Below are 25,663 nucleotides of genomic sequence, written 5' to 3' on the forward strand. Positions count from 1 at the left end.
GACCCTGCTCTGGTGTAACTAACTGCTACTCATGGACGCAATGAATGGCCTGTATCTCAGAATCGTGGCCTCGAGATCCGAGAGAGCCTAATTAATTGGTAAATGCTGTCCTTAGACCAAATTTGAAAACGTAGCACAAGCTTTCTTTTCGCAATCCATTGAAAGCTCCCTGAACAGAAAAGCTGGCTACAATCCTGAGCCTTTCGAATTATGGTTCTAATGGTGCTCCGATTTACTAATCATTTAGTTACTTTCTTAGACAGCAGCTGATCTACGCTGCCATATTCTGTGCCTCATTTATTTGCATACGCAGACCTTTGAACAAAGCTGCCTTGTCTATCGCCTGTTCCATTGTGTTTATCCTTATTTCTGCCTTTGTCTCATGTCGCCGCATTGCACAGCCAGTACATGTATCCATTCTGCAGCGGTCCAACAGAACCCCGTCATGACGCCAGCCTGTCTGTGGGGCGGGCTGCAGCCTGCACGGCACACCGTGCGCCGTCTCTGCTTCTAGCCGGCTCTCTCGCCTGCCAGCTGGCCGAGCCATGCTCTGTGGCGCTGGTAGTGAGTGTCAGACTACCGACAAAGCAGTAACGACGGTGAAAGGACGGGCAGAGCAAGCGGCGGCCCGCTGCCGTGCTCTCTTCTCTTTCTCTCACTCGCCTGTCACGCGGTAGCGCAATGCGCTGTGTATGCGCAGCGCTCGCGGGGCGCCGAATACGCCGGCCATGCGTCGCCCAGTGCGGCAGTGTGTCCTTGGCTCGGCGCGATGCTGGGTTTGACAAGCGGCGGAGCTGGAGTATGGGAGAGCGGCGCGGTGTATAGCGCACCACGCTCCGTCTTTTTTACCGGGCGTTTGTGTGCCCCGCCGGGCGAGGCTGGTTCGAGTGTCGTGGTGACGGGGCACGCTCGGCGGGGTTGGGTCCTCTTAGTCACCGGCTCTGGGGTCGGCGACGGGTGAAAGCTCACGTGTTTGCTATCGGGGTGGGATGAGGAAACTGCCGCTCAGTTCTCCGCGCTACTGGCTAATGTTTGACGACATTTCGGCTAGTTTTGTCTGCAGCCACTACCGCCGGCTCGGTGAGAACCGTGGAATGACGTAGACAGTAGCTGCAGCGCAGCATCGCCACGACAATCGTGTCGAGCTTGAACATGGCAACGCTGCAGCGCTGCACTTGGCTGCTGGCAGTGTGGGCTGGCACATACTTGAGCACTGTGTGCTGGTCGGGTTAGACGATAACTCGCTCGAACTTTGATCGTGTCGTATTTAAACCGTATTTTCTCCGTTGAAGTGGGTATTGTTAAAGGGCTTCAGTGGCTGCAGGCGCCCTCAGGTGCTATCTCGTGTCCCTATCGTTGAACGGGCGCTGCACCGCACCTCCACTGCCGCTCACCGGGCGGGGGCGGGGGCGGAGAGGCACGTGACGCGACTGAGTCAGCTGACGGCGGCACTACCGCTACCTCCGCTCCACGCAGCTACCTTCGCTCCACGCAGTCCTTGCCGACCGATCAGCTTGGTATAACGGGCGCCTTCCGTCATTCTGGCCTAGGGTTTTGGCGCAGTCCGCAATATGACTGACGCCAATGAACACTTGGCCAGTATTTTGGATTTCATTGATGGTTTGAGAATAAATTCTCCTGAATTCTTATTCAGAATACGCCGCGTTCATTCTGTGATTGTGTGTTTCACGTTAGCTGGGAGTGGACCATCCAGCAGGTTAGATACAAATAAGCTAAATTATAGCGTGACATAGGCCCATTGGCTTCAAATTCACATCATTACACCACATGTGATATTGTGAACACCTGTGATTACTCATTCCGGCGTGAAACGAGCCAAACATTAATTATTTGATCTGCAACATTAAGCCTGAATGTGGAGTGAAGTAAGCCTTTCGGATAAAATTTACTTCACCTCATGCCTCATGGTCAGAAGAATGAGCAATGAGCATAGTGACTATCCAATTTGCTATTCAGTCTGGCTGGAGTCCGATCGACCTGAACTCGGCCCTACGAATCGTCTTATGGTGCGAGGTTAGTTGTGAGGTCACTCATAACACGGTTGCAGCAGCTGGGCAGGGTGCACGGATGTGGGACTTGTGCTCCCGCTGCGGTTGCATGGTATCGGCAAGGTATCGGAAGCTATCGCAGATACAGTATCAGCCGCACCCAGCTAAACACGACGCCTTTTGATGGATATTTGATGTCATTGTCTACTTGAAATACCATCACTCATGCATATAGGTCAATGAGGTCGGAAAATTGGGAAGGCCCCTCATGTTTGCGGAATAATCTTACGAGCACCTACTTCACAGAATCAATACTGTACCCAATTGGGACGTGTTATAGCTGGGAACCCGGTACGTGAAATTCACTTATACTTGACGTCAGGGCTGCGGAGTCGGAGTCGGAGTCGGTCGGAGTCGACAGTTGTGACCGGAGTCGGAGTCGGAGTCGGAGTCGATTTTAGAAACCCGAGCCGGAGTCGGAGTCGGAGTCACCGAAAATCTGTCGACTCCGCAGCCCTGCTAGGTCTGCGGAGTCGGAGTCGGGAGTTGGAGTCGGTCGGAGTCGACAATTCTGCCCGGAGTCGGAGTCGGAGTCGGAGCTGGTTTTTGAAAGCCGGAGTCGGAGTCGGAGTCGGAGTCGGAGTCGCCGAAAATCCATCGACTCCGCAGCCCTGGTGTCTGCTTAGCCATAACAGGCTCCCCGTCACTCCATCTGTTGTTGGTACCTGCCGACCGGAAGTCTCCGCTTCCGGTGCCGCCGTGTCAAGGCTTCGTGACTGCCTCCTGAGTGAGCGATGGCGTGCGTGCCGTCCCCCTCGGGTGTTGTGGTTCTTTGTCCTTCGCCACACCTCAGGGCGTCATTTGCCAGACACGTGTGCGTGTGATGAGGGGGAGGGGACATGATGAGGTGTGGTCTGGTGAGCAGGCTGAGGCACTTGAGGCCGAGTGTGATAATCACCCTCGATCTGTGGCACCGCGATCTGTGCAAGTTCCTTTTAATGCCACGGGGCAAAGATTGAGTGGTCAGGCGGTTTTCGATTGTCGTGAATATGTGCACCGATTGCTGCTTTGAAAGTCCCCTGCTGAAGTGCGGGTCAAGGTAGAAGTCAATGCATAATGACTAATAAGTCTGTAACTCTGAAAATTTGCCGCGCCCTAGTGCAGTGAACCAGTGAACCTTCACGACAAACGGGTCGTCTTGGCTCAGTGGTCATGCCAGCATGACATGACTATCAAACGGGCCCAGAGTGGCCTGCCTAGGAAGCAGTGGTGTTGCTGGAGAGAATGTGCCTAGTGCCTACCGCTCTGACGGCCTGGAGAATTAACGCATCACTGGCAGAGCATTTTCTATTACCTTGCAGTCCGTTTACACCTTTTTAGCCGCGATTTAAAACAGTTGAACTCCATTTTAAAAAAGCTGATCTGTGATTTAAAACTGTTGAACTTGGGTTTAAAACATATGACTTCCGTTTTAAAAGAATTGAATACGATTTTAAAACAACTGACGACGATTTTAAAACAGTTGCATTTATTTTTAAAAGAACTGAGCTGCATTTTAAAGTGTAATAAATATAGCATTATCTCATTCATTATTAATGCATTTTGTTGTCATGCAACCTTATCTAATACCTTGCCTTTTCTGTTGAAAATGTAGGACTAATTTTTTGCATTTTTGTTTGCCGATGTGTTCTGATTATTGCTTTTTGCAATGTTTTTAAAGATAAAAAATCCCACTGCATTTATTGCAAGGCTATTCAGATAACATTGTCAGTGGTTTCACTGCTAAACAGTCGTTAGCTAACATCGAAATTATTCGAAACAATGTACACATGTAACTTTGCATAGAAAATCGTCATGCTTTTGTGACGCATCTATCTTTGCATATCTTCGGGCATGCTACATGCAGCCGGTACACAGCATAGCTTATACACCCATGGATAGGTCCAAGAGAGCCATGCAGCCAGCGTAGTGCCTCTGGACATGGTTGTAGCAGTTGAGGCAGAACACCGGCGTTATCGCTGTTATGGCTCTGTCGATGTGCTCCTCCAGGACCGGCCTCGCCCGTGTTCAGCATGTCGCAGAAGGTGACGGCCATGGACCGTTTCATGGCCGCCTTGAACGCCGACTAACACTCTTCTATCGGGTTCAGGGGCGCGCTGTAGGGGGCCATTCGGATTAATTCAAGCCCCTCGAATTCGGCCTCAGAAGCCACCGTTTCGATGCCGTTGTGGGCCGGGGTGTTGTCACACACCACGGCGATGCTGTCCATGGGCTGATGGCACTGTCGGAGAGCTCGGCGCAGCCACTCCTGACAATCCAGTATCACAACGGATTTTTTATCTTTAAAAACATTGCAAAAAGCAATAATCAGAACACATCAGCAAACAAAAATTAGTTACACTTTCAACAGAAAAGGCAAGGTATTAGATAAGGTTGCATGACAACAAAATGCATTAATAATGAATGAGATAATGCTATATTTAGTACACTTTAAAATGCAGTTCAGTTCTTTTAAAAATAAATTCAACTGTTTTAAAATCGTCGTCAGTTGTTTTAAAATCGCATTCAATTCTTTTAAAACGGAAGTCATGTGTTTTAAACCCAAGTTCAACAGTTTTAAATCACAGATCAGCTTTTTTAAAATGGAGTTCAACTGTTTTAAATCGCGGCTAAAAAGGTGTAGTTTTCTGTTGTGTCCGTGGATGGTTAAATACCACTCAAAAACTGAATATGCCCACGAACGAACACAATGATTCAATCCCTATTGTTATATGTACAAAACTAAGAATTGACTTTCAGTATTTCCCTGATCATTTGTGTCACCTTCATTGCGTCGATGCTGTTTGTATATATCCAGTGAAACATGGGCTCAGGGCATGCACCTTTGGACTGTTGAATTGATACATGATTTGAACGATTTACCATGCCTAGTTTATTGATGTTTGCCTTTGCTGTCACCGTTTGCACGGAGCCGTGCGTACCTGACGACGAGTGAGCACCCTCGTGGCATGCGCTCGTGTTTTTGCCTCGTGTGTGCTTACACGCCAAGCACGTTTGGCCCAGATTTTGGCACACTTCAGATGGGCGCTACTCGGCGTCGATTATGTACTGTGTGTGGGTGGCTTGATACGGTTCGGTGTGGATTTGGTGTAATTCCACGGGCGATAGGGGAGTTACTGGCTAGATAGTTGAGTCATGTCTTGGGTGCACGGCTAGGCCGAGGTGGCGTGTCTTATTCGTGGCCTTATCTCCCTCAAACAGGATGTGATGGTGGAATTGGCAGGTTTTATGGTTATCGCTGAAACGGCTTGGCTAGAACGAGTACTTCCTTGCACGGACACCGAAGTCTTCAACCTACGCTACGGTGAATTTCCTTATCTCTCTGCTCGAAGGAAAACCGCGAACATGGAAGCTGCACACAGCACGTTCAAGTACCGGTAGGGTACGGTGTTGGAGATAATCACACGTATGCATACGGTGTTTGAGATAAGCACCCGTATGCATACGGTATTTGAGATAATCACACGTATGCACGCCAGTCCAAGCTTTAGGGTTAGTGACTAGTGTGCCTTAATTTTTCTTAGGGCTAGCTTCTAACCGGTCGCTAGCGGTGTGCCAAATTTGAACGCAATCAGCCCAGCCGTTCCTGAGATCTGGAAGCGGCATTCTGCACGTGCGCACGTGCAAACGGGGTCCAAACTGACTTTTGCAAGGCACCCTATTAGCTGGTCCCCAACCGTGTTCCAAATTTGAGCGCAATCGGCCCAGCCGTTCTCGAGATCTAGGAGCGCCCCTGCACGTGCGCACGTGCAGTAGCACCCTAACCGCAACACATGGGAATGCATTGCCTGGTGGCTGCCTACCTGTATGCCAAGTTTCAGCGAAATCGCCGCAGTAATTACCGAGTTATTGAAATGGGAACAAATTTGGTACCTCTTCTTTTTTGCATTTTGCACGTGCAGTGGGGGTCACTCACATAGATCAAGAGTATCCGACCTTTGGTAGAAAGGATGCAGCTACCCTACATAAAATTACCGCAAGACAATCGCCCAAGCGGCTGCTGAGATATGGTCCTCTCAAAATCACTACTTTTGCAAAACAGCTTGAACACCCTTGACTTTTCACGTGCCATGTGCCACGACGGTCACTGAGATGTATCGAAAGTAGTCAATTACGGGGTAGAAGGGATGGGGCTACCCAGCAAAAAAGACTGCAGGCCAATCGGTCCAGCGGTTACTGAGATATAAGCCTCTCAAAAGCGTTACAGGCCGGGTCGGGCCGCTCATACTGATATTTTCCCGTTATATTGAAAAGACTCGCTTTGCTCGCTGCGCTCGCTCGCTCGCTCGTAATTAAAATGAATATAGAAAATAATCAGCCGGAAACAAGTAGTACTTATTGATGAGTGACAACACAATCGCCCATGCTCTCAAGGCGTTATGAATTTGATGCACCAAATGTCCCCGTCAGACAGCCAAGTTTGTAGGCATCCGATTCACAATCCCACAGTGGACGCCTCTCCATCCCCATCCCCATCACTGCCTTTCTCTCTACTTCGTCCTCTCTCTCTCTCTCTCTCTCTCTCTCTCCTCTCTCTCTCTCTCTCTCTCTCTCTCTCTCTCTCTCTCTCTCTCTCTCTCTCTCTCTCTCTCTCTCTCTCTCTCTCTCCCTCTTCCTCTATCTCTCTCCCCCTCTCTCTCCCCTTCATCTCCCTTTCACGATCTGTTTCTTCCTTGTGCTCACCCTCCTTCCTACGCATGCTACCCACAAAGCTTGCAACCGTCCAACGACCCTTGTCATCCAAGGGCACAGTTGACTCGTTACAAATGCTTCTGCACTTTTTCCTGTCCAGCAAACAGCATGGGAACGAGCTGTGTGTTGTGCTCAGTACAGATGTCTGACTGGGTGTGTGGGAGGACCTCCTATCAGGTCCGCCGCCTGGCCTCGGGATGTGGTGCGTCTGATTAGACGTGACTCAGCTTAACGTGCAGTTTCTCCGGAGGGCTGACGAAGTACGACCAGGGACGATAGTCTGGCTGTGCTGAACATGATGAAGGCATTCGTTGTGGGTGGGGTGGATGATGAAAGGGAAAGGGTTGACGGATGGGGAGGGGAGGGTAAAACAGATGGTCTAGCCTTTTGAGATAGTGAGCCGCTCTCAGCAGTTGGCAGATCTTGTTGCTGCCGCGGCCACTGCATGCAGTTTGTTGCAAAACGTTAGATGTTATTTAGTCCTGGCATACGCTTTTGGTTATCACTCTTAAATGCAATCAAGTTGCAACAGCAAGTGAGCCTGCCGTCCTCACTTTGCTCTGCTTTCTAAGGGAACTTTTGGCCATGGTCATTCTGCACTTCGCAGTCTTCACCGAATGCGATGACATACATAACGAGCGCAAATTGGTTTGTGGCGATGCAAACTAAATCCCAGGAAGTCATACAAAAGTAAAGAACGATTATCTCTCTCCCTCTTCCTCTCGGCCTCTCCCTCTCCTCTCCCTCCGTTTTTCTCTGCTCTCTTCCTCTCTTTCCTTTCCTCTCTTTCTCACCTACTCCATGTCCTCCTCCCTCTATCCTTTTCTATATCCACCGGCCTTTCTCTTCTCCCCAACCGTCTTTCTCTATCCCAAGTTCAGACCTGCTGAGGCCGCAGCCGGTCGTGGCTGTGTACCGGTGCTGCCCTCTACGTAGGCAGCTGTTATACGTACGGACCTTGTTAGTTCTCTCAATCTCACCAGCCCCTGTTCTGTTTCAGGCATCGACCATCGATGGCCGGAGGAAGGGCGCGTGCCTGTTCTGCCAGGAGTACTTCATGGACCTGTACCTGCTGGCCGAGCTGAAGACCATCTCGCTGAAAGTCACCACTGTTGACATGCTCAAACCGCCACCAGACTTCAGGTACGGAAGCTTTAGTTGCGCTTGTCGGCCGCTAGAGGCCACATCGACGCGTACTCCGGGTACGGAAGCTTTAGTTGCTCAGTCGACCGCTAGAGGACAGATCGACACATACAAGTCGCTGCGTCGGTGATGGTGGTCAGGTCACACCGTTCCGTGATTCCATCCTCAGGATACAGAAATCCTTCTCCTCCGCACCACAACCCCCTCCGGGCTGGACAGGCAACGTTATCTCATGCGGGCTGCTCCCTTGGGGCGGCACCGTTGCTCCCGAGGGAGCGCACCCCGTAGCCGGGTGCAGTGAGTACCATGGGGCTGGGTGGCCTGTCCTCTGGACGGGCGCAGCCCCGGTGACTCACTAGGGTGCCTGCCCAGACCAATGTCTCCCCCTATATCCTATCATCCTCCCGGCTCTGAAATGGTCTAATTTAGAGATTGCAATCCCGGGATCGGGAACCCGGGATCCCGGCGGGATTTTAATCCCGATCCCGATCCCGAAATTCCGCCAATCCCGGGATCCCGAAAAGATCCGTTTTTCACCATAAAAAGAATGTAGCCGCTGCACGAGTCTTGGTTACACTGTTCATAGTGCTGCGTGACATAAAGCAGAGAAACAATTTAGCTGGCACCCCGTATCGGCCTTCCACAATCGACCGTGTTGGTAGCTCCCGGGTATCACCCACAGCGGTTAAGCCGCTCAAATGTGTACGAAAAAGGGTCCTGAACGCCAAAAAAAAAATTGCAGCACCAGTGCTGTAACATCTTTATCAGGATCACGGATCGTTCAGCGATTCTGACTTGTCCGTGCGTGGCCGGAACAAGAGAGGTCATCAAGACAGTCTTTGAGCTCGTGTCGCAGAAAGATGTCACAGATGTCACTCAAGTGACGGCAGAGCTCACTGATTTAAACGTTGAAGACGGTATAGTGGAGCTCTCCCTGTCAGTGACTCTGCCCTCAAAGCGACTTTGGAGCAAAGTCTGAGAGACATTAGTGATGAATGTAGAACCGGAAGGAGGTGAAGTGACCAAGCGACGTCTTGAAAACATTGTGAAATAGGGAGCTGCCAAATTTGGCGTACACTGGTCGCGAGTTTTAAAATTGACAGACCTACCAGCAATGGCTTAAAACTGTCGCGCTAAATACGAGTAGCGTAGACGAAAAGTGAGTGAGGCGTGGATGTGCTGGAACGGCCGTCTTAATGACGAGATGAGGCAGTAAACGCACTGGTTGACGCACAGTTTTATAAAGGCCAATTGGGAATAAATGCTAATCAAATCGAAACGTTTCCTTCGCAAATTCAATCGTTTTTAATGCAAATGACATGGTCTAAGGATGTCTTTTGGTTGCCTCTTTGTTTGTGGTAAGCTAAAAGACGCAAAATATGTCAGTAGGAAATTATTCTTACGACCCGGACCTTTAGTGACTAGACCGGGATCCCGGGATCCCGGGATCCCGAAATAAAGGCTTTCGGGATCCCGGGATTGGCAAAACGTTCCGGGATTGCAATCTCTAGTCTAATTGGACCGAAAGGGCCTAACCCCCCCCCCCCCCAAAAAAAAAACATGATGGTGGTGTGTGTTTGGTAGGGGCTTGAGGACGTTGACATGAATAGGTGCATGCTTTCCTAGATTAGGGGCTGTTGAAACATAATATATGGGACATGAGCTGCGCAAAAGAGAGGGAACAATTCTGACTTGTCGAAGTGCTTCAAGTAGCCCGTATTTGAGGTTAGTTTCTGTAGGAACGCCCTGGCCTCAGTAAACTTGGAGTGATCAGGGTTTATTTTTTACTACTTTTGGGTCCAAATGTAGGAATATTGCATTGTCAATGGAAGCTGATAGCCCCTGACTTGAACTTCCATGGAAACGCTTTCCGAAACTGACTCTCTGGATCCATCAAAACAGCAAGCTATGGCATTTGTAATGACGTTAGGGCTCTGAAATTTTATTTTGTCGTTATGCACTGGGTGCCAGATAATGTCATTCACGAAGGTCTCATAAAAAGTTTTTTTGTAGACTTCTCATTCGACAGTCATCGACATCCCTTCCTTTATTTATCCCGTGTCTCGGCAGTTCGTGTCGTCTGAGATGGAACTTTTTTGTCGAAGTTTACCACATCTTTGGTAAATCAATAATGTACAAAGCATTAATTTCTTTGTTCTGGCACAAACTACTCAACATTCATTATCAAGAAAGACAAAGCAAGTTTCAATAATTTATATCTCTCCTCAATATGCTTACATGGGTCCCCGACAGCACAATGGGGTCAGTCAACAGGATCTCCTGTCCCGCTGCCGGAGACGACTAACTGCAGGGCGTCAGACGACCTCGTTGGCAGTCATAGCGCCCGGTGTTCCACCGTCGCGGCCACCACGAATTGCCTCTCGTCTGCTGTTCCCGAGCTACTGCAGCGCCTGGTTTGCATTCGCTCTGGCGGGCCCCATTCAGCTGGGCGAGCTTACTCGGGACGGTGGCCCATGGAGCAACAGTATCCCCGAGTTGATGGATGCGCCGTAATCTGATCACTTATGCATGAAATGGAAACATTCACAACACCTAGTTGTCATGTCTGTGTTGGAGAATGGGTGACATATTTCATAGCTGCCATGGGGTATCCGTCCGGAGCGTTTCGCTTCCTGTGTGAGCATCGTATTTTTTCTGAGAACGAACATGATATGTGGGCAATTGTCATGTGTGAAAGATCAATAAGGGTCTGAGGTTCCTCAAAATAATGAATGGTAACCCCATGAAACCAAAAACAAAGTTTGTGTTTTAGTTTACCAAAGTTCTTAGCTCGCTTACCAGGCTCAATAACATTTTAGTTCGCTCCTTAGGTGTAAATCAGCTACTTTTTCATGAGACTTGCATACCTACCCATCAGACTTATCTAGTATCTAAGCTGCGCTGAATGCTTCACAAATAACAATCAACGCTAAGATAGATTAAGAGCATCGATGAGCGAATGTTTTGCCGAAATGTTCTCAAGCTCTACCGATTGCCATCATAGGCCATCATAGTTCAATTCAATAAGTTTCCCGAACGCTCAAAAGAAGCGGATTGCTATCCTCGAAAATGGTGAATGGTTACTGCATCCGGCTGTCTGTTTAGAGCTCATGCTTTTCATGCATATTAAGCATAAATGCAACCGCTTCGCAGCGCCGGTTTTGATGTGTACCCGTTCGGAGAAGGCTTTCATATGCTTTAGGGGTCGTGGAACCACTGGCTCAGTTCGCCATCTCTGGTTCAATAAACCGCATGGGCCTGGGATAGCGTGGGGAGGGGGAGGTCGGGCTTTGAGCGTAACGAGTCTGCCAGAAGGAGAGGGTTGCTGCTGGGAGAGCGGGCGGGGCCGAGAGAGAGGAAAGAGCGGTCGGGTGCCACTGGCAGGCTCCGCTCGCGCCGGCCGCCGCTCGACAGGTCATGTATCTCTGCCGGCGGGCGGGGTCCCGTCGCAGCAGAGCTGTAATCGTGGCCGGTAATCCGCGCCGCCACCATATGCATGGACCTGTCACCCTGCGCCGTGCACGGTCTGTCGCCCCGGTGACGTCACCTGCTGACGTCATCCGTGCTGACGTCACACCTGCTGATCTGGCCCGGATTGAAGGAGGTGTTGCGACCGGATCAGAGGGAGCGCGAAGGGATTTCGGCTGTCGTTGGAACGGGTTATCGTTCGGACGTTTGCGATCCCCCGCTGCGAAAAGAGAGCCCGTGTCGCTTTAGTGTGAGTGTGAGGATCACAAATCAGTCGTTTGGTTGGTGGATGGCCGGCCCGCTACTGGACGGTGCGAATGTTGGAGGAAGGCGATGGTTTCTGCTGGGCGGTGATAGGCAGACTCGGCTGTCTACCGCGGCGCGCCAATCTGAAACGGCTGCTTGGCTGAAATGTATGGCTCAGACGGGGTTATGTGATCTGTTGGCTGGTTTAGATGATTGAAATTTATCGGAGAACGTTTATCTGACAGAATCCGGCTCGCGAAAAAGGCTGAGGGCTAAGGTCGCTGAAAATTCTGCTGTGTCTGGATGGTTCGTGTTGTGCACCTGACTGATGCTACACTTGAACGGACAAATTTCGATATAACCGAAGGATATTTTGCATCAGCATTGTTTTCTGCCTCCCGCCGCTTGTGAAAATATGCTGGATAATGGATATTGTCAATTTCGGCTGTCTTGAACTGTGACTCACATTCCAGACAAGCATTGAACCTTGATTATATGTGTTTCCCATTGATACCGCAAAAAGGTAGACAATGCCTCCCGCCTATTACCTGACCCTTAGCGGCACTCTTCTGCACTTTACTGTCTAGTGTTTGAGACAGTCGTATTCCTCAGACAATGGATCTCCGCGGCAGTCATGGAAGACGCCTCTGCCGACGAAGGTTCTGCAGTGGCCTCGAATAGCCTCGGGCAGTCACCAGCAGACGTGACCCCATTCCGCCGCGGGGCATTCGACGCTGGAATCGCTGCGCCGGAGCCGAGCGATAGCCAACAGCCGGTGGGCCGCGGAGGGGGTGACGGGGAGGAGAGGGGGGGGGCGGCACTTCTCCCTGAGCACCTCCCGTCGCTGACAGCTCGCTGACTTATAGCGCCGCTGCAGCCGACAGCGAATACCTGCCACGACCCCGTGTGCGGCGTGAAATGTTTGCAGACCGCGATACGCCGGCGCCTGACGAGAATAGATAGCGCGCAGCGGGCCGGCCAGTGTCACGGCTGTATCGCCCGGGACGGTCGCCGATGACGCCATCGGGCACATATCCCGGCCGCGGTACGGCGGCGGCCGCGGCGGCCAATGGACCGCGGACGCATTGCCGCTGATGAGATAGGCCAGCTATCGACTGCCACTGGCCGCTGCCAGGCCCAGCTCAAAGCCCGCCGAGATTATATAGATGAAGGATGGAAATAATTTCAGAAATTTACGGAGTGTCCGGTCGAGTGGTCGCGACGAGTCGCTCCACAATGGCGCTCGGTGGCTGGGGAGCCGATAAATATCGGTCCCCGGCGGTCAGAGACGCGGCGTATTTCACCGCCGGGTCGGGCGCACACGGCTCCTGCACGGTGACGCCCGGAGAGAGAACATAAATCGGCGCACGCCGTAAATTGGCCCGTCCGAACACTGTGCCGGAAACACTTTGCCGGCCGTATTTAGTCCGGATGAATTATGGATGCTAATAAATAGCAGAAACATCGATTTATGATTTAATTTTATACGTTTACCAATCCAGCATGCCAAGGGCAAGGAAGATGTATGGTGATTTGATTCTGCTTTGTGTAGCACTTGCGATGCTGCGGCACGCTGGCATAGGTCAGTTATGTGGCTATGTTGAAGTGCAACGAAGGAGTGTGGTTACTGGTTACTTCAAATGTTTGTGGCAAAGGCGAGTTGTTTTCTGGGGCCTTGAGAAAAAAAGTCGAAACAGGGTTATCATAATCAATTATGTCAAAATCAACATGTATTTAAATACAGCGCACGCAAAATGAGAATTGACCTAATGCGGCCAGCCGAAGTACAGCTTACCTTCTCACCCAAGGAGCTAAGTTTAGCAGCGCTTCTGCCCCATTCAATAACAATACCGTCTGGCCGGTGGCCATTAGCCCTGTGTTCGTTAGGTCCCCTGAGTTCACCCGTAATTACATTGCCTCCCGACGTGGCTTGTCTGCTGCTCCGTAACACCCATGAGCTGAGCCCGGCTACTTCTCAGCGTGGCCCAGACACCCGCTCACCCCCTCTCCCGTCCGCCGCAGGTCCAACTTTGACGCGACGTCGCCGCCCATCCTGGTGGATAACGGGCTGGCCGTGCTGGAAAACGAGAAGATCGAGAGGCACATCATGAAGAACGTGCCCGGCGGCCACAACCTGTTCGTACAGGATAAGGAAGTGGCCACCAAGATTGAGAACGTCTACAGCGTGAGTGGGATTAAGTGTGGGCGGGGCGGGTGGTGCTGAGAGTGATGTGTTGAATGACTGGGCTGCCGATGTGAGATGAGGTACCGTTGAGGTCTAGCAGCTATTTTTTTTTTTGTGCCGGTAACATTGATTTGTAGGTATATCATAAATGCTTTTGTTTTGTTATATATCCCTTGATAAAGTATTTTTGCGGCATTGACATATAATTTTTGTCTCGCGTAACGGTTGCTTCTTGGTGTTTCAGGCTTCATCTCCATGCAATTCCGCAAACATGTTTATGTTTGAAAACTGTCGACCTTGGTATATGGCTGTTTTGCATGGCTCAAATGCATGTTTTTTTTCAGTCCAGAACGGGACGCGATCAGTTGCAGGTTGCAGCACTGCGGTGACTCGAACCGGGGAAAATATTGCTAATTCCAGACCAGACGTTTTCTCGGCTCATCGCTCTCCTGGGACTGTGGTCGGCTGCGCCCGAATTCTGGTCGTTCGTTTCCGAAACTTTTCCGCCAGATTCTAATGACGACCGTCACAACCTATGTTATGACGGTCGGCTGATGGCTGATTCCCAGACTTCTCTGACTGATTGCCTGGACCACATCTGCAGTGTTCCGGTGTGCCAGGCGATGTCACATCTCAATCTGCAGTGTTAGGCCTGCGTGCCGTCATACTGCGATGTGCGGGCCATCTTTTTTTGTGCAAACCTTGGAGGTTTGCATTCCATGACAAAGCTCGTATCTTTCAATAATAAGGTGGCTCATTCTTTGATTGACAACTTTGTCCTGCGCCGCGCTAATGCCATTATTTGAATCACATTCTTCAATCTCTCGCCCTTCTGCACAACTCCATAACCCAAAACGTGGTCAATCACTCAGAGTCGATATACCGATCCACTTCCACTGATCCTGTCGTGTTTTTCTCGCTGCCATGGAGTTCTGAGCGTCACTCATGTCGTCTGGCTTTGGACTCCGCCCTGTGGGCCGATACCCTGCCGCCGTCGCCTCTCTGCTCCGTATCGCCCCGCCCACCGCCGGGCCGGGCCGACCCGATCGGTAGACCCGTGCTGCGGCTGATTACGATCGCACGATGACGCATCGGTCGACACAACACCATTACGGGTATTGTTGCTGCAGGCGCCTGCACTCCTCCGGTCCCCCTCCCTCCGACAACGGCGTCACCTGGCTTGGTGCCGTGGGCGATGCTCTTTTGGGAATGGCGTGGGTGAAAACGCCTGACCTACAGAAGACAAATGACATGAGATGTTCACAGACCAGGGGACTTTGAATGCAATAGTTCAATAGCTGATAAGTTCCATAGAAGTCCACGCCAACATATCGATTGGTATGTTGACCAACCAGCATTTTGAATAGGTACCCAACATCGGAGCGCAATTGAATACCAACATAAGCTGAGTGCCAGGTGCCTGCTTCTTGGTAGGAAATGGGACTGTTGCAGTTTCTTATTTGGCTGCACATGAAACTACAAGCTCCTGTCAACATTTGTTACAGTTTCGCTGAAAAAAGAAAACACTATTTTATTTCAGCATTTCATGGTACTAATGTGGGAGTGGACGCCAGCTTTGTATGTACGCTTTTAGGTTCGGATTAACATCTCCAGCGAAATGTCGCCGTAATGTTTCCTGATGACAATTCGTCGCCCCCATCCGTTATCTCCATCTCACCGAGGTGTCCATTTGCCGCTTTTTCTCTTTTCAGCGCCGTGAATCAGCGGCCGCTGAAAAATCTCGTCAGTCGGAGATTGATGCTGCTGAATTAGGACTCGGTGACCGGCCGCCACAGACGGGCCGCAATTTATGGCTTCAAACTTGGCTATTTAGATACGACTGAATTGGACTGGGCAGGGCCGGGCGGCGGCGAGTCGCGTGCTCTGCTTGTTTCACTGGTTCATTGAGTCTTGCTTCCTGCGGTTTAGCTTGAAATGTTGGTCGATTGTTGACTGCATGCTCCTTTGTTCCGTCTGTGTGGATTTCATCCTAAAGCTGGTCAGTTATAGGTTGGTGATTAAAAGGGTGAATCCTTGGGAATAACTATTCATGACTCCAAAATAGGCTCAAGAACCAAACATTTTTGTCCGGTCCTCGCTCCTCAACACTTTTCACCGATACTGTTAGACAGCATCCAGGAGTTGATCCCCTCTAAAAGGAAGCTTTGATCATGCTCGAAGCGCTAGAACCTTATCAACATTGCAATGTTCATCGTACTCTTTTTCCTTTAGCTGTCCTTTGTGACTATCGGACTCGGGCGGCGTTTGGCATGAGGAGCTCGTATGTAATGAAATGAAGGCTACAAGATGAGGATGTTGTGTGGAAATGTGTAGCTGTCTTCTTGGTACCAAATAACTATGTTGTACGTTCTACGAACTGTCAGCTTGTTAGATGCTAGCATTGCACTGTGAATTGTCCCGTCTCCTTCGCTTAGTATAATTTTATTCAAGCTGGTGATTGTTTCATGGAAGCTATGAGAGGACTGACAACCGACAGTCCTTGAGATGAACTGACTTACTGGCTTTCGGAAGCCACGCAGTCAGTTTCACTTCCATGACGGCTGCCATTTGGGCCAAGTGGGCCGACAGAGCCACTTGGACAAAGCTTCGCCAAAGCTTCGACGTAGATAACGGCTAACGGCGCCTATCAGTGGGCACGCATGACCGGGTCGGGATGGCCGTTTGCCGCGATATAGCTGCGGCGCGCCGCCCGACGGCCGCTGACTTATGCCGCCTTAAAGGATCGTCGAGGGGTTGTTCAACGACTTCCGCCGGCTCTGAGCGGCCTCTGGCAGCGGTTGCCGGCAATGATGCTTCAACGCGGCCGCGAGGAGCCGTTCGGGCTCACCCGAGACCCGCCCGTGCCGCGGCCAGGTCCGCCTGGCCGCCGAGACTCCGCCATCGATTGTTGGCCGCCAGTGCCGTAAGCACGGTCTCGCCCCATTGCTGTTTGGAATCGGGCCGTCCGTCGACGAGCCGAGCGGCTGATCAGCGCCCGGCTCATAGCGCGCTCGGAAGGAGGCCCGCCGCACACTGGTCGGAAACGCTCCAGCGAGAGGCCAGCGGCCTTTCCGCAAAAGTGTTTTGCTTGTTATTCCACAACTAGTGAAGCAAACTTCATAAAACGTTGCATACCTTCTCTGTCATATGTAAGCTATCATTTGGATGTCAAGCACTAAATATATGACGTGAATCTGTTAAGCTATGACGTCATAATTGAGTATAATACAGGATCTAGCACCACTTTAAGTCAACAAGGGATATTGGGAGCTGCTATTCGGGCACCGGGAATGGTTTCATGCACTCCTTGCAAGGTTCAGTGCTTGACTTTAGCATTGTTGACTTTGCGTGACGTCATTTATGACGTCACTAAGGCCATGTAAGATTTTCGTCAATAACTCCTGATCAGATGGAGCTAGAGAGTCGGGAAAGCCACCATTGGACTCAGGAAGACCTGCCAAATCGAATGATATGCGATATGACCTCCTTCAACCATTTTCGTGACCTGAGGGCTCCGACCTGACCTTGACCCGAGGTTAACACCTTAACCCTCGCCGGCACAGGTTGATGCACCCCCCCCCCCCCTAAGGTTTTTCGCGAATAATATATGATTTCAAGCTTTTACGACTAGACATCTTAATTCAAGGTAGGTACGTTTTTCGGCTACTAGGTAGCCGTTTATTGTTTTCGGAAACGAAAACAATAAACGATTAGTAGCCGAAAAACGTACCTACCTTGAATTTTGCGAATAACTCGCGTAAAAAGCGACTGATCGCGACGAAACTTTCAGTACCCTCGCATTGATCAATTTTACACCTACCCTGAAAATTTCATGACCCTGACCCCAATGACCTTTGACCTGTGACCTCTTTTCCGTGACCATGTTTGGCCGAAATCGCGATTCGGCGTATGTCGGCTCACATTAGCCGCGCGCTTGCAAGCTTTTCGTGGTTTCAAACGTTCAAACATGTGATTTGATGTTGCTCCCATACATTAGGATGGGTGTCAAGGTCACCTGAAGGTCAGGTCAGGTCATTGACCTTTGGTGACCTCGGGTGACCTCGGTTCACTTTTTCGAGTTTTACATGTTTCTAGGCTAGTTTTTGGAGCTGAATTCTAATTTAGCAACCATTTGAACATTTACGAAGTAGTTTTGGCGCCTTCGTAACATGTTACGAAGCTGTCAGAGGCGGTTGACACGTATTACGAATACCCGTCACAACCCCTACCGGTTGACCTGACCTGACCCGACCTGGTCTAAATGCTTAAAGACATCATCTCTGATCAAAACTAATACGATATTCGTGATCAGCACCCCGGAAAACCACATAGCAGCCACAATTTACGACTTTCTAACAGGTCCCGATTTTCCCGGTTTTCGGGTCATTGACCTGACCTGGAAGGTCACCCGATGACCTAGGACCTTAAAATTGGGTATTATCGGCTTCCTCTCGTGACGGGCAACACGCTCGTTTTTCCTCGAGGCTCTAGCTCGATCAGGGGCCAAACGCGAGGGGGGGGTCGTACCAAAAATAATCTCCCCCCCCTTGTGCCGTCGAAGGACGCAAAATGGCCTGTGCCGGCGAGGGTTAAGTTGACTTCACCCGAACACCAAGTACAGCATTCAACGCGCCTGAGCTAGACAAACACGATTATGTCAAAATCGCGGCAGTGCGACCATTTTTGGCAAAGTAATTAACCTAAAACCGAGCCCGTGCCTTGTGGCACTTACCTGACCTAAGAGGTCACTGGCTGACCTAAGACCTTAAAATCGGGTAGTACCTAATTTTTGTGTCTTATAACGGCACACAAGCTTGTTTTTTTTTTCCGCGAGGCTCTAGCTCAATTAGAGGCGAAACGGCGAGGGAGTTGTACCAACCCTCCCCGGTCAATGTAGATAACCAATCGGTCCGGCCAGGGTTAAATACCGGAATTGTGATCTAATGTAAAAAGACGGCCCAAGGTAACCCGACGTCAGTGACAGGTGTCCTATATTTGCAGCGTCTTATATTCACGAAGGTTTCAATTTCCACTTTCTTCAGCCGAGTGATGGTTGTCAATAGCAAGGCTCTCTAAATGCAAGCCGTAATCGCCACGCAATATGTGGAAGGCTTTTGATGTCAGTTCATACATAAAAGCATACATAAAACGAGCTTTTCACAAAATTCATAAACTCAAGCGCATCTGTTTTTAATGACCAGTCAACTACGCATGGATGCGTGCAGGCCGCACAGGTCAGCGTAAGCCGGGCGCGGCGGCCGAGCCGAAACTGGGGCGGGGCGGGCGGTAGTTGGGTAGGAAGAGCGGCTCCTGCAAATTTTGCGCAAATATGCGCAGTTAGCTTTTATGTTGCCCTGGTGTAAATTTAAATCCTACTTCATCTCACAAAAAATCAGAGTGGAACTAGATGGGACTACCTGTTGTTTCCTTACCTAAACTTTGCAGCTATATTCCAGAATCACTGTAGGAGAGCCTTCATAAAAAAGCTATAGTACATCTTAGTTAGGGAAAAAGTATACCAAAAATTTTGCACTGACCAGTCGGCAACTTCATAACGAACATTTTGATGCATAATATGTGGGATTTCAATTAGGTGTCTATCAGCAATAAGACTCTGAATATCCGGCTCAAGAAACCTCTTGCTCCGCGTCAGTTTCCGAGTTCTGGGATACCCCATATTCGGGGGCTGATTACAGCTATTTTTGGTCACCCGGATTAGTTTTTTTGGCCTAAGTATAATAATTTGATCAATTTCAAATCGATCTATATAAAAAATAATCCGAAACTCCGGAATCGCCCGTGGCCTCTCGTGAGGGCGTTTCCGACCAGTGTGCGCCGGCCCGGGAAGGGACTGATGGCCGGCGGATGGCCGGCGCGGCCGCAGCGTCTCGACTGATGTGGGGCCGGGATTGGCCCGGGACCGCCCAGGGTCGGAGACGGGATCGACCTGAGATCGGCAGTCTCCGCGGACTAATCCAGTCAGATGGAGGAGCGCTGGGGACGGGTCTCGCCGAGCGGAGAGCGACAGCCGCTTGCTGGGGATCGACTGGGCTCGTTCAGGGCTGACTGGCGCCGGCTGGACCTGGGCTCGAGTGATGTATGCAGCGCCCCGGGAGTGAGCAGTCTGCCGCGGTCCGGGACGGGCTGACGCCGTGATCTGATGGACTGCCCCGGGAGCTGGTGGACGCTCTCCGCAGCTCAGCCTGTTTGACGGGTGGTTACCGGCTGTCAACTGCCCGTTGAAGTCGCCCGTCCGTCATACTTTGTTCTGTCGGAGAGCGGCGCTGTAATGGATGTTCCCTGTGCTCCCATTTCGCTGGTCTGTGATCGTACGTTCACGTGCTGTTATCAGGCCCGCGGCAGTGACCATTTTGTCGCTATCATTCATGACAATGCCCAGCACGGCCGTCACAGGACATTTTACACTGCTGCTATGATTATAATTACATCTCAGCTTTTCCCAGAAAGTGGGCATCTAGACTTGCGTGTTTCCGTTCCACGAATGCCCGAACACTAACCTGTATCTAACCACTGACTGTCCCTCCCACAGAAATTCAAGCTGATGCTGATGAAGGGGGACGACCACTCGAAGCAGGTGCTGCTCTCCGTGCTGCGGAAGATTGACGAGCACCTGGGCCAGAAGAAGACGCGCTTCCTGACGGGCGACACGTTGTGCTGCTTCGACTGCGAGCTGATGCCCAAGCTGCAGCACATCCGGGTGGCTGGTAAGAGCATTGGAGAGCTCGTCGGGATAAGTAGTGTTTGGAAGGATCTGGGATGCTAATCTGTGCTCTGGTGTTTGACGTAATTTCCATACTTTCAGGAGAATAGAAGTGGTGTGAGGAGTAGGTGTTTTGTTCTCTTTGAATGGTGTGGATGACTTTTAAAGATGTTTATGCGATATTGTGGCAACACAACGAAATGGGCTTATACAATTTCAAGTGCTCCAAGGAGCTCTATGTAAACTTTGATCTGATGGGCAAAGGTTGCGATAGCTGGTTGTTTGTTTGGGCCTGTGTTTCCAGGAGTCGATAGTGACCGGTCCGGTCAACTACTTTTGAGCGATGTAATGTCCACAGGATGTTATGGCGTCATGGGTCATTGCAGGCTTGTTGACTGGAAGGAACGGTGCAGTTTGCTGATCGCTTTGTGTTTCCTTGACGTAATGCTGGCCAAAGTTTACGGAGCCATTCAGGTCAGATGGTCTGGATGAGAAATCGATGGTGTATTGACGAACCTATAACGCTCCTGTTTTCATGAGTTATTTGCGGACCTCATTACGGCGTCCAGAATCAACAAACTTGCATATTGAATCGCGATTTCTCAAATTTGCATCCCATCCTTTCAAGGCTTTGTTGATCCAACATATCCACTCAGCCTCGCACTCAATGTAATGGAATAAATAGCATGTTTGCAGACAATTCAGCATAAGTGCATGTTTATTATCGAGCTGCACATGGCTCTTGCCTGTTGCCAAACGGGCTGTAAAGCTGTTATCCGCGCTGGTTGCAAATCGTCGCTGCAACCCCACCAGACGACAAAACCGACCCGGGCCATACGGCTGCTCTGACCGCGGCCAGATTGTGGGACTCGCTGTTCCGGCATTTATAGTGCGGTCAGGATGATATGGGGCGCCGCAACGGACGGGTGCGGCCCTTATCGGCCAGTGCCGAGCCGGCCGCTGCCGACCCGCGTATCAGGTCGGTGGTCCGATGACAAACTTTGCAGATAGATACGGCGACAAATTAGTGGCCTTGTCTCGTTACTCGGCCGGACGTTATGGGCTGCCGGCGGTGGCTGAGACACAGACGGTCCAAGTTTGTCATGAATCTGACAATGGATGTCTCCAGTGCGGAACTGTTGACTCGGGGATTCGGTGATTCATGAGCCGAATCACAGTCGTTAGTTGGGTCATGTGTTCGACAGATATCGCTGTTAATCACAAACATCTTTTCACATTAGTCGTGTGTCTTTTTCATTTGTTCATTCGGCAATCTGAGGCGGCGGCCCGGGGCCATTTATTGTAAAAGCTTGCTGCGACGACAGCCGCCGCTGGCAATAAATGACAGCGGCATATGTGATGGTGACAGATGTTTCTGGTTGCAGGAAAGTTTTTCCAAGAGTTTGAGATTCCGGCCGAGTTCGAGAACCTGTGGCGCTACATGCACCACATGTACCTGCTGGACGCCTTCACACAGTCGTGTCCGGCCGACCAGGACATCATCAACCACTACAAGCTGCAGCAGGTCAGTCGTAAAACCACTACAGGCTGCAGCAGGTCAGTTATTCACGACACTACAAGCTGCAGCAGGTCAGTAATATACGTCACTACTCACTACAAGCTGCAGCAGGTCAGTCTTAAAACCACTACAAGCTGCAGTAGGTCAGTGATACACGACACTCTACACACTGCAGCGGGTCAGTGATACACAACCACTACAAGCTGCAGCAGGTCAGTTATACACGACACTACAAGCTACAGCAGATCAGTATCTACTATGGGCGCCGATGACCTCTGAAGTTCGGGCGCCGTAAAACCACATATCACGTCGCAGTATCAACTACTATAAGCTGCAGCAGGTCATTCACTGGCACACGCAGTTATTCAAACTGCAGCTGATCATTTTTCACATTATAAATTGCAGCAGATCTTTGATAAGGGTTGCAGTAATTACAAACTGCAACAGGCCAGTGTAACTGTAACTGACACGTGGCATAGCAACTCAGGAAATTTGGTGTAATAAGAAATTTTAATTAAGAAAGATTTCTCGCGCTGTATCACGTAACAATTTTAAGTTCATTAGGTGACTATGTATGATGACCTTACATACAAAACGAAAGCCAGTGTCGTTGTCATGGGGCACTGCGAATGACGTGTTGTTGAAAAATAACCGCGAGCTCACCGCTCAAGGCGATTATTTTAAAGCTGCCAGATTCAAAGCGGCTAGCTGATTGTGCCTGCGCGGCCGGGTCTGCCATTTTATATTGTCGGAGATGGGTCTGTTGATTTTGCATTTCTGTAACTCCTCATATGCACTGTCTAACAAGGATCATGTTTTGCTTACGCTGCCTATCCAGGGATCAAGTGCATACCGTTCGCTCGTAAGTAGCTGTGTGCCTAAGAAGTGTATGGGATTTGTCAGTTTTTTTTTGCGACTCAATCCCTTCTATCTTCACGTTCTGTGGCAAGGCTAGCTGATGGCTGAAAACTCTATCTTGACGAACGACTTCCTCGAACGATTTGTTTGTTTGTTTTGCATGTGTGCGCCTCCCTCCCTCCCTCTCTCCCCCTCTCCCCCTTTCTCTCTCTCTCTCTCTCTCTCTCTCTCTCTCTCTCTCTCTCTCTCTCTCTCTCTCTCTCTCTCTCTCTCTCTCTCTCTCTCTCTCTCTCTCTCTCTCTCTCTCTCTCTCTCTCTCTCTCTCTCTCTCTCTCTCTCTCTCTCTCTCTCTCTCTCTCTCTCTCTCTCTCTCTCTCTCTCTCTCCCGCTGACCCACTTTCCCTCCCTCCTGCCACCTCAGGGCACCAAGATGAAGAAGCGGGAGGAGCTGGAGACGCCCTCGTTCACCACCTCGATCCCAGCCTCGGTGCAGGTGGAGTGATCCACGCACAGTCCGCACACCAGTAGAGGTCCAGCGGGCCGGCGCGGCCCTGCGCGTGCCTTACCGCTCCGCCCGACCCGCCCGCCCGGCTGTCCGAGCGACGGGTGGGTTGGTGGGGAGCTGAGAGTGGAGACCAGCCGGGCTGGAGCTATACGACTTCCAGAGACCGTCCTGTGCTCGTGTAGGTGGTTCCAGCGGCGGTCGAGCGCTGTCCCGGTGCGTCTTGGCGTGATGCTGACCGGCCATGCCAACCGTGGCTTCTATTTCTGTCAGTATGTCTGTCTGTTTTGTTTGTTTATCGGTTAACGCCGCCTGGCGACGTGATGCCCACAGAAATTGAAGAAGAAACGGCCAAACGACTTACCTGGGTTACTTCTATGTGCTTTGTCTACTTTCCGCACAGCGTATCGCGTCTCTGAGACGTGGCAGGCCGGCTCCCTGGCGCTAGCGACTACTGCAGTCATTCTTGTGTTGTCCCGGGTCCGTCGCGCGGTACAGACGGACGTGCTTTCTAGGTTTAGCCACATATGTTAAGTATTCTTCAGTAAAGTTTTAGGGAGCTGTTTAGAGTCGCTGCCTTTTGAGTATTTACAGCGTGCCTCGCGTGCGGTGGCATGAGATGCGCTGCCGTTGTTATCGCTGTCATAGTCGAATGGCAGGCTGGTGTCTGTGCTGGGTCGCGTCCGTAAAAAGCCGTCCAAATGTTTGAGGAATTCAGCCCGGTCATGCGTTCCATTGCATAACGATCAACGAACTTTTGCTATGCGCTGCTTTTTTTCTTGGAAAACTGCTGTTTTCTGTAAACATTCCAACGGAAATTCGTGCTTACTGTTGCGGCTGATATATTTTGGACCATCGATGTTTGGCGAAAGCTGTTGATTTGAGTGCTTCTCTCGCTGTTATTCAGTTTATCGACTCTGAGACGGACGCCGCCTGGTCACGGTCGTCACACGCTGTCACGGCCGGCTGGTGACGTGTGACGGCATGCACAGAATGCGTGATGAAATATATATTGCATATATTCTGACATACGGTCTGTGTGCTGGAGTTAGAAGCTGGGGATGTCGGACAGTGCAAGAAGTAAAGAAATACATGAAAGGTGCACTTTGATTGCTTGTTGGGATCAGTTGATCAGCTGGATGTGATGCAGTCGAAAAAAGCAGAAATGGAGAACGATTTTGACCTTTCTTTTTCTTGAGTAGCGTGCTGTTCTAAGCCGTTTTGCTCGGATATGGCTATCTTTGTACATTTTACAAGCAGTCAAACTTTCAATTTGAGACATTGCACCTCACCTAGTTTGTTTGTTTGTTTTGTTGGGTTGGGTCCTTTCGGTCTGACAAGGCCATTTTAGAGCCGGAAGGATGATAGAAATTAGGGGAAAACATTGGTCTGGGCAGACACCCTAGAGAGTCGCCGGGGCTGAGCCCGTCCGAATGGACAGGCCGACCAGCCCCCCAAGCACTTTGTGCACCCGGCTACGGGGTGCGCTCCCTCGGGAGCAGCGGTGCCGCTCCAAGGGAGCATCCCGCATGAGATAAAGTTGCCTGTCCAGACCGGAGTGGGGGTTGCGGCGTGGAGGAGAGGGATTTCAGTATCCTGAGGATGGAAACACGGAACGGTGACCTCACCCCGATACGCATATCGGTGCACAATTACATTTATTTCAGTCCGAAGGACGTGTGAAGTGATAATTTAGCGACACAATTGAGATATCGATATAACAGGTTTGCAAGCGATCTGTTTACCAAACTTTCGCTAAGTACTATCTGTTCACTAATCCTGCGCTATTAGCCGCCTTACGGGGATAGATCTGTCATGCGGCACAGCATGATGCAGGCGCCATGCAGGCGTGACATCTAGCGGGACGAATAAGAACTGCGGGACCGATGGGCGATGGCTAAGTTAGGCACGGTATACCTCATTCACTTTGACCAATGGAGGCTGTGCAATCGGTATGCTCAGTCATGACAACAAGCTATCGCCATAAAAGGTTGCAGTAGCATCTGGTTTAGCGATGAATGATTTGAGTTGTGTCACCTAAAAGCCGTATAATAAATGTTTTACGTTCTAAGGTTACCTCCTTGCTCATTTTTTGCTTGACTTGTTCCCTAATTGGTGCTGTGAAGGACGAAGGTGTTAACATTTATTTACTTGTCTTCGTTGTCTAAGTTACAGCGAACAACACGTCGCATGTTCGCGAGGGGATGGAAAAGGGACAAATGCAATTCACATCACAGTGGCCGTTTTCACGACGGAATAG

The 25,663-nt window shown here is 50.5% G+C and overlaps 1 protein-coding gene across 1 annotated transcript; it reads left to right on the top strand.

Annotated features, from left to right (window-relative positions):
- Window positions 1-5,414: 5,414 nt before the first annotated feature.
- Window positions 5,415-24,430, top strand: LOC122366187 (chloride intracellular channel exc-4-like). The gene is made up of 6 exons (XM_043338143.1): window positions 5,415-5,446; window positions 7,638-7,904; window positions 13,641-13,803; window positions 20,354-20,528; window positions 21,910-22,049; window positions 23,323-24,430. The coding sequence occupies exons 1-6, from the start codon at window positions 5,415-5,417 to the stop codon at window positions 23,401-23,403; spliced, it is 858 nt and encodes a 285-aa protein (XP_043194078.1). The 3' UTR covers window positions 23,404-24,430.
- The last annotated feature ends 1,233 nt before the right edge of the window (window positions 24,431-25,663 follow it).

Source organism: Amphibalanus amphitrite, unplaced genomic scaffold, assembly GCF_019059575.1.
Source record: "Amphibalanus amphitrite isolate SeventyFive unplaced genomic scaffold, NRLGWU_Aamphi_draft 000790F_arrow, whole genome shotgun sequence".
Lineage (NCBI taxonomy): Eukaryota > Metazoa > Arthropoda > Thecostraca > Balanomorpha > Balanidae > Amphibalanus > Amphibalanus amphitrite.

Bases quoted from the DNA above. Each gene is read 5' to 3' on its own strand.
- LOC122366187 (XM_043338143.1), top strand. From the start codon at position 5,415: ATGGAAGCTGCACACAGCACGTTCAAGTACCG. The intron at 5,447-7,637 runs GTAGGGTACGGT...CTCTATCCCAAG, and splicing joins CACAGCACGTTCAAGTACCG to TTCAGACCTGCTGAGGCCGC. The intron at 7,905-13,640 runs GTACGGAAGCTT...CGTCCGCCGCAG, and splicing joins AAACCGCCACCAGACTTCAG to GTCCAACTTTGACGCGACGT.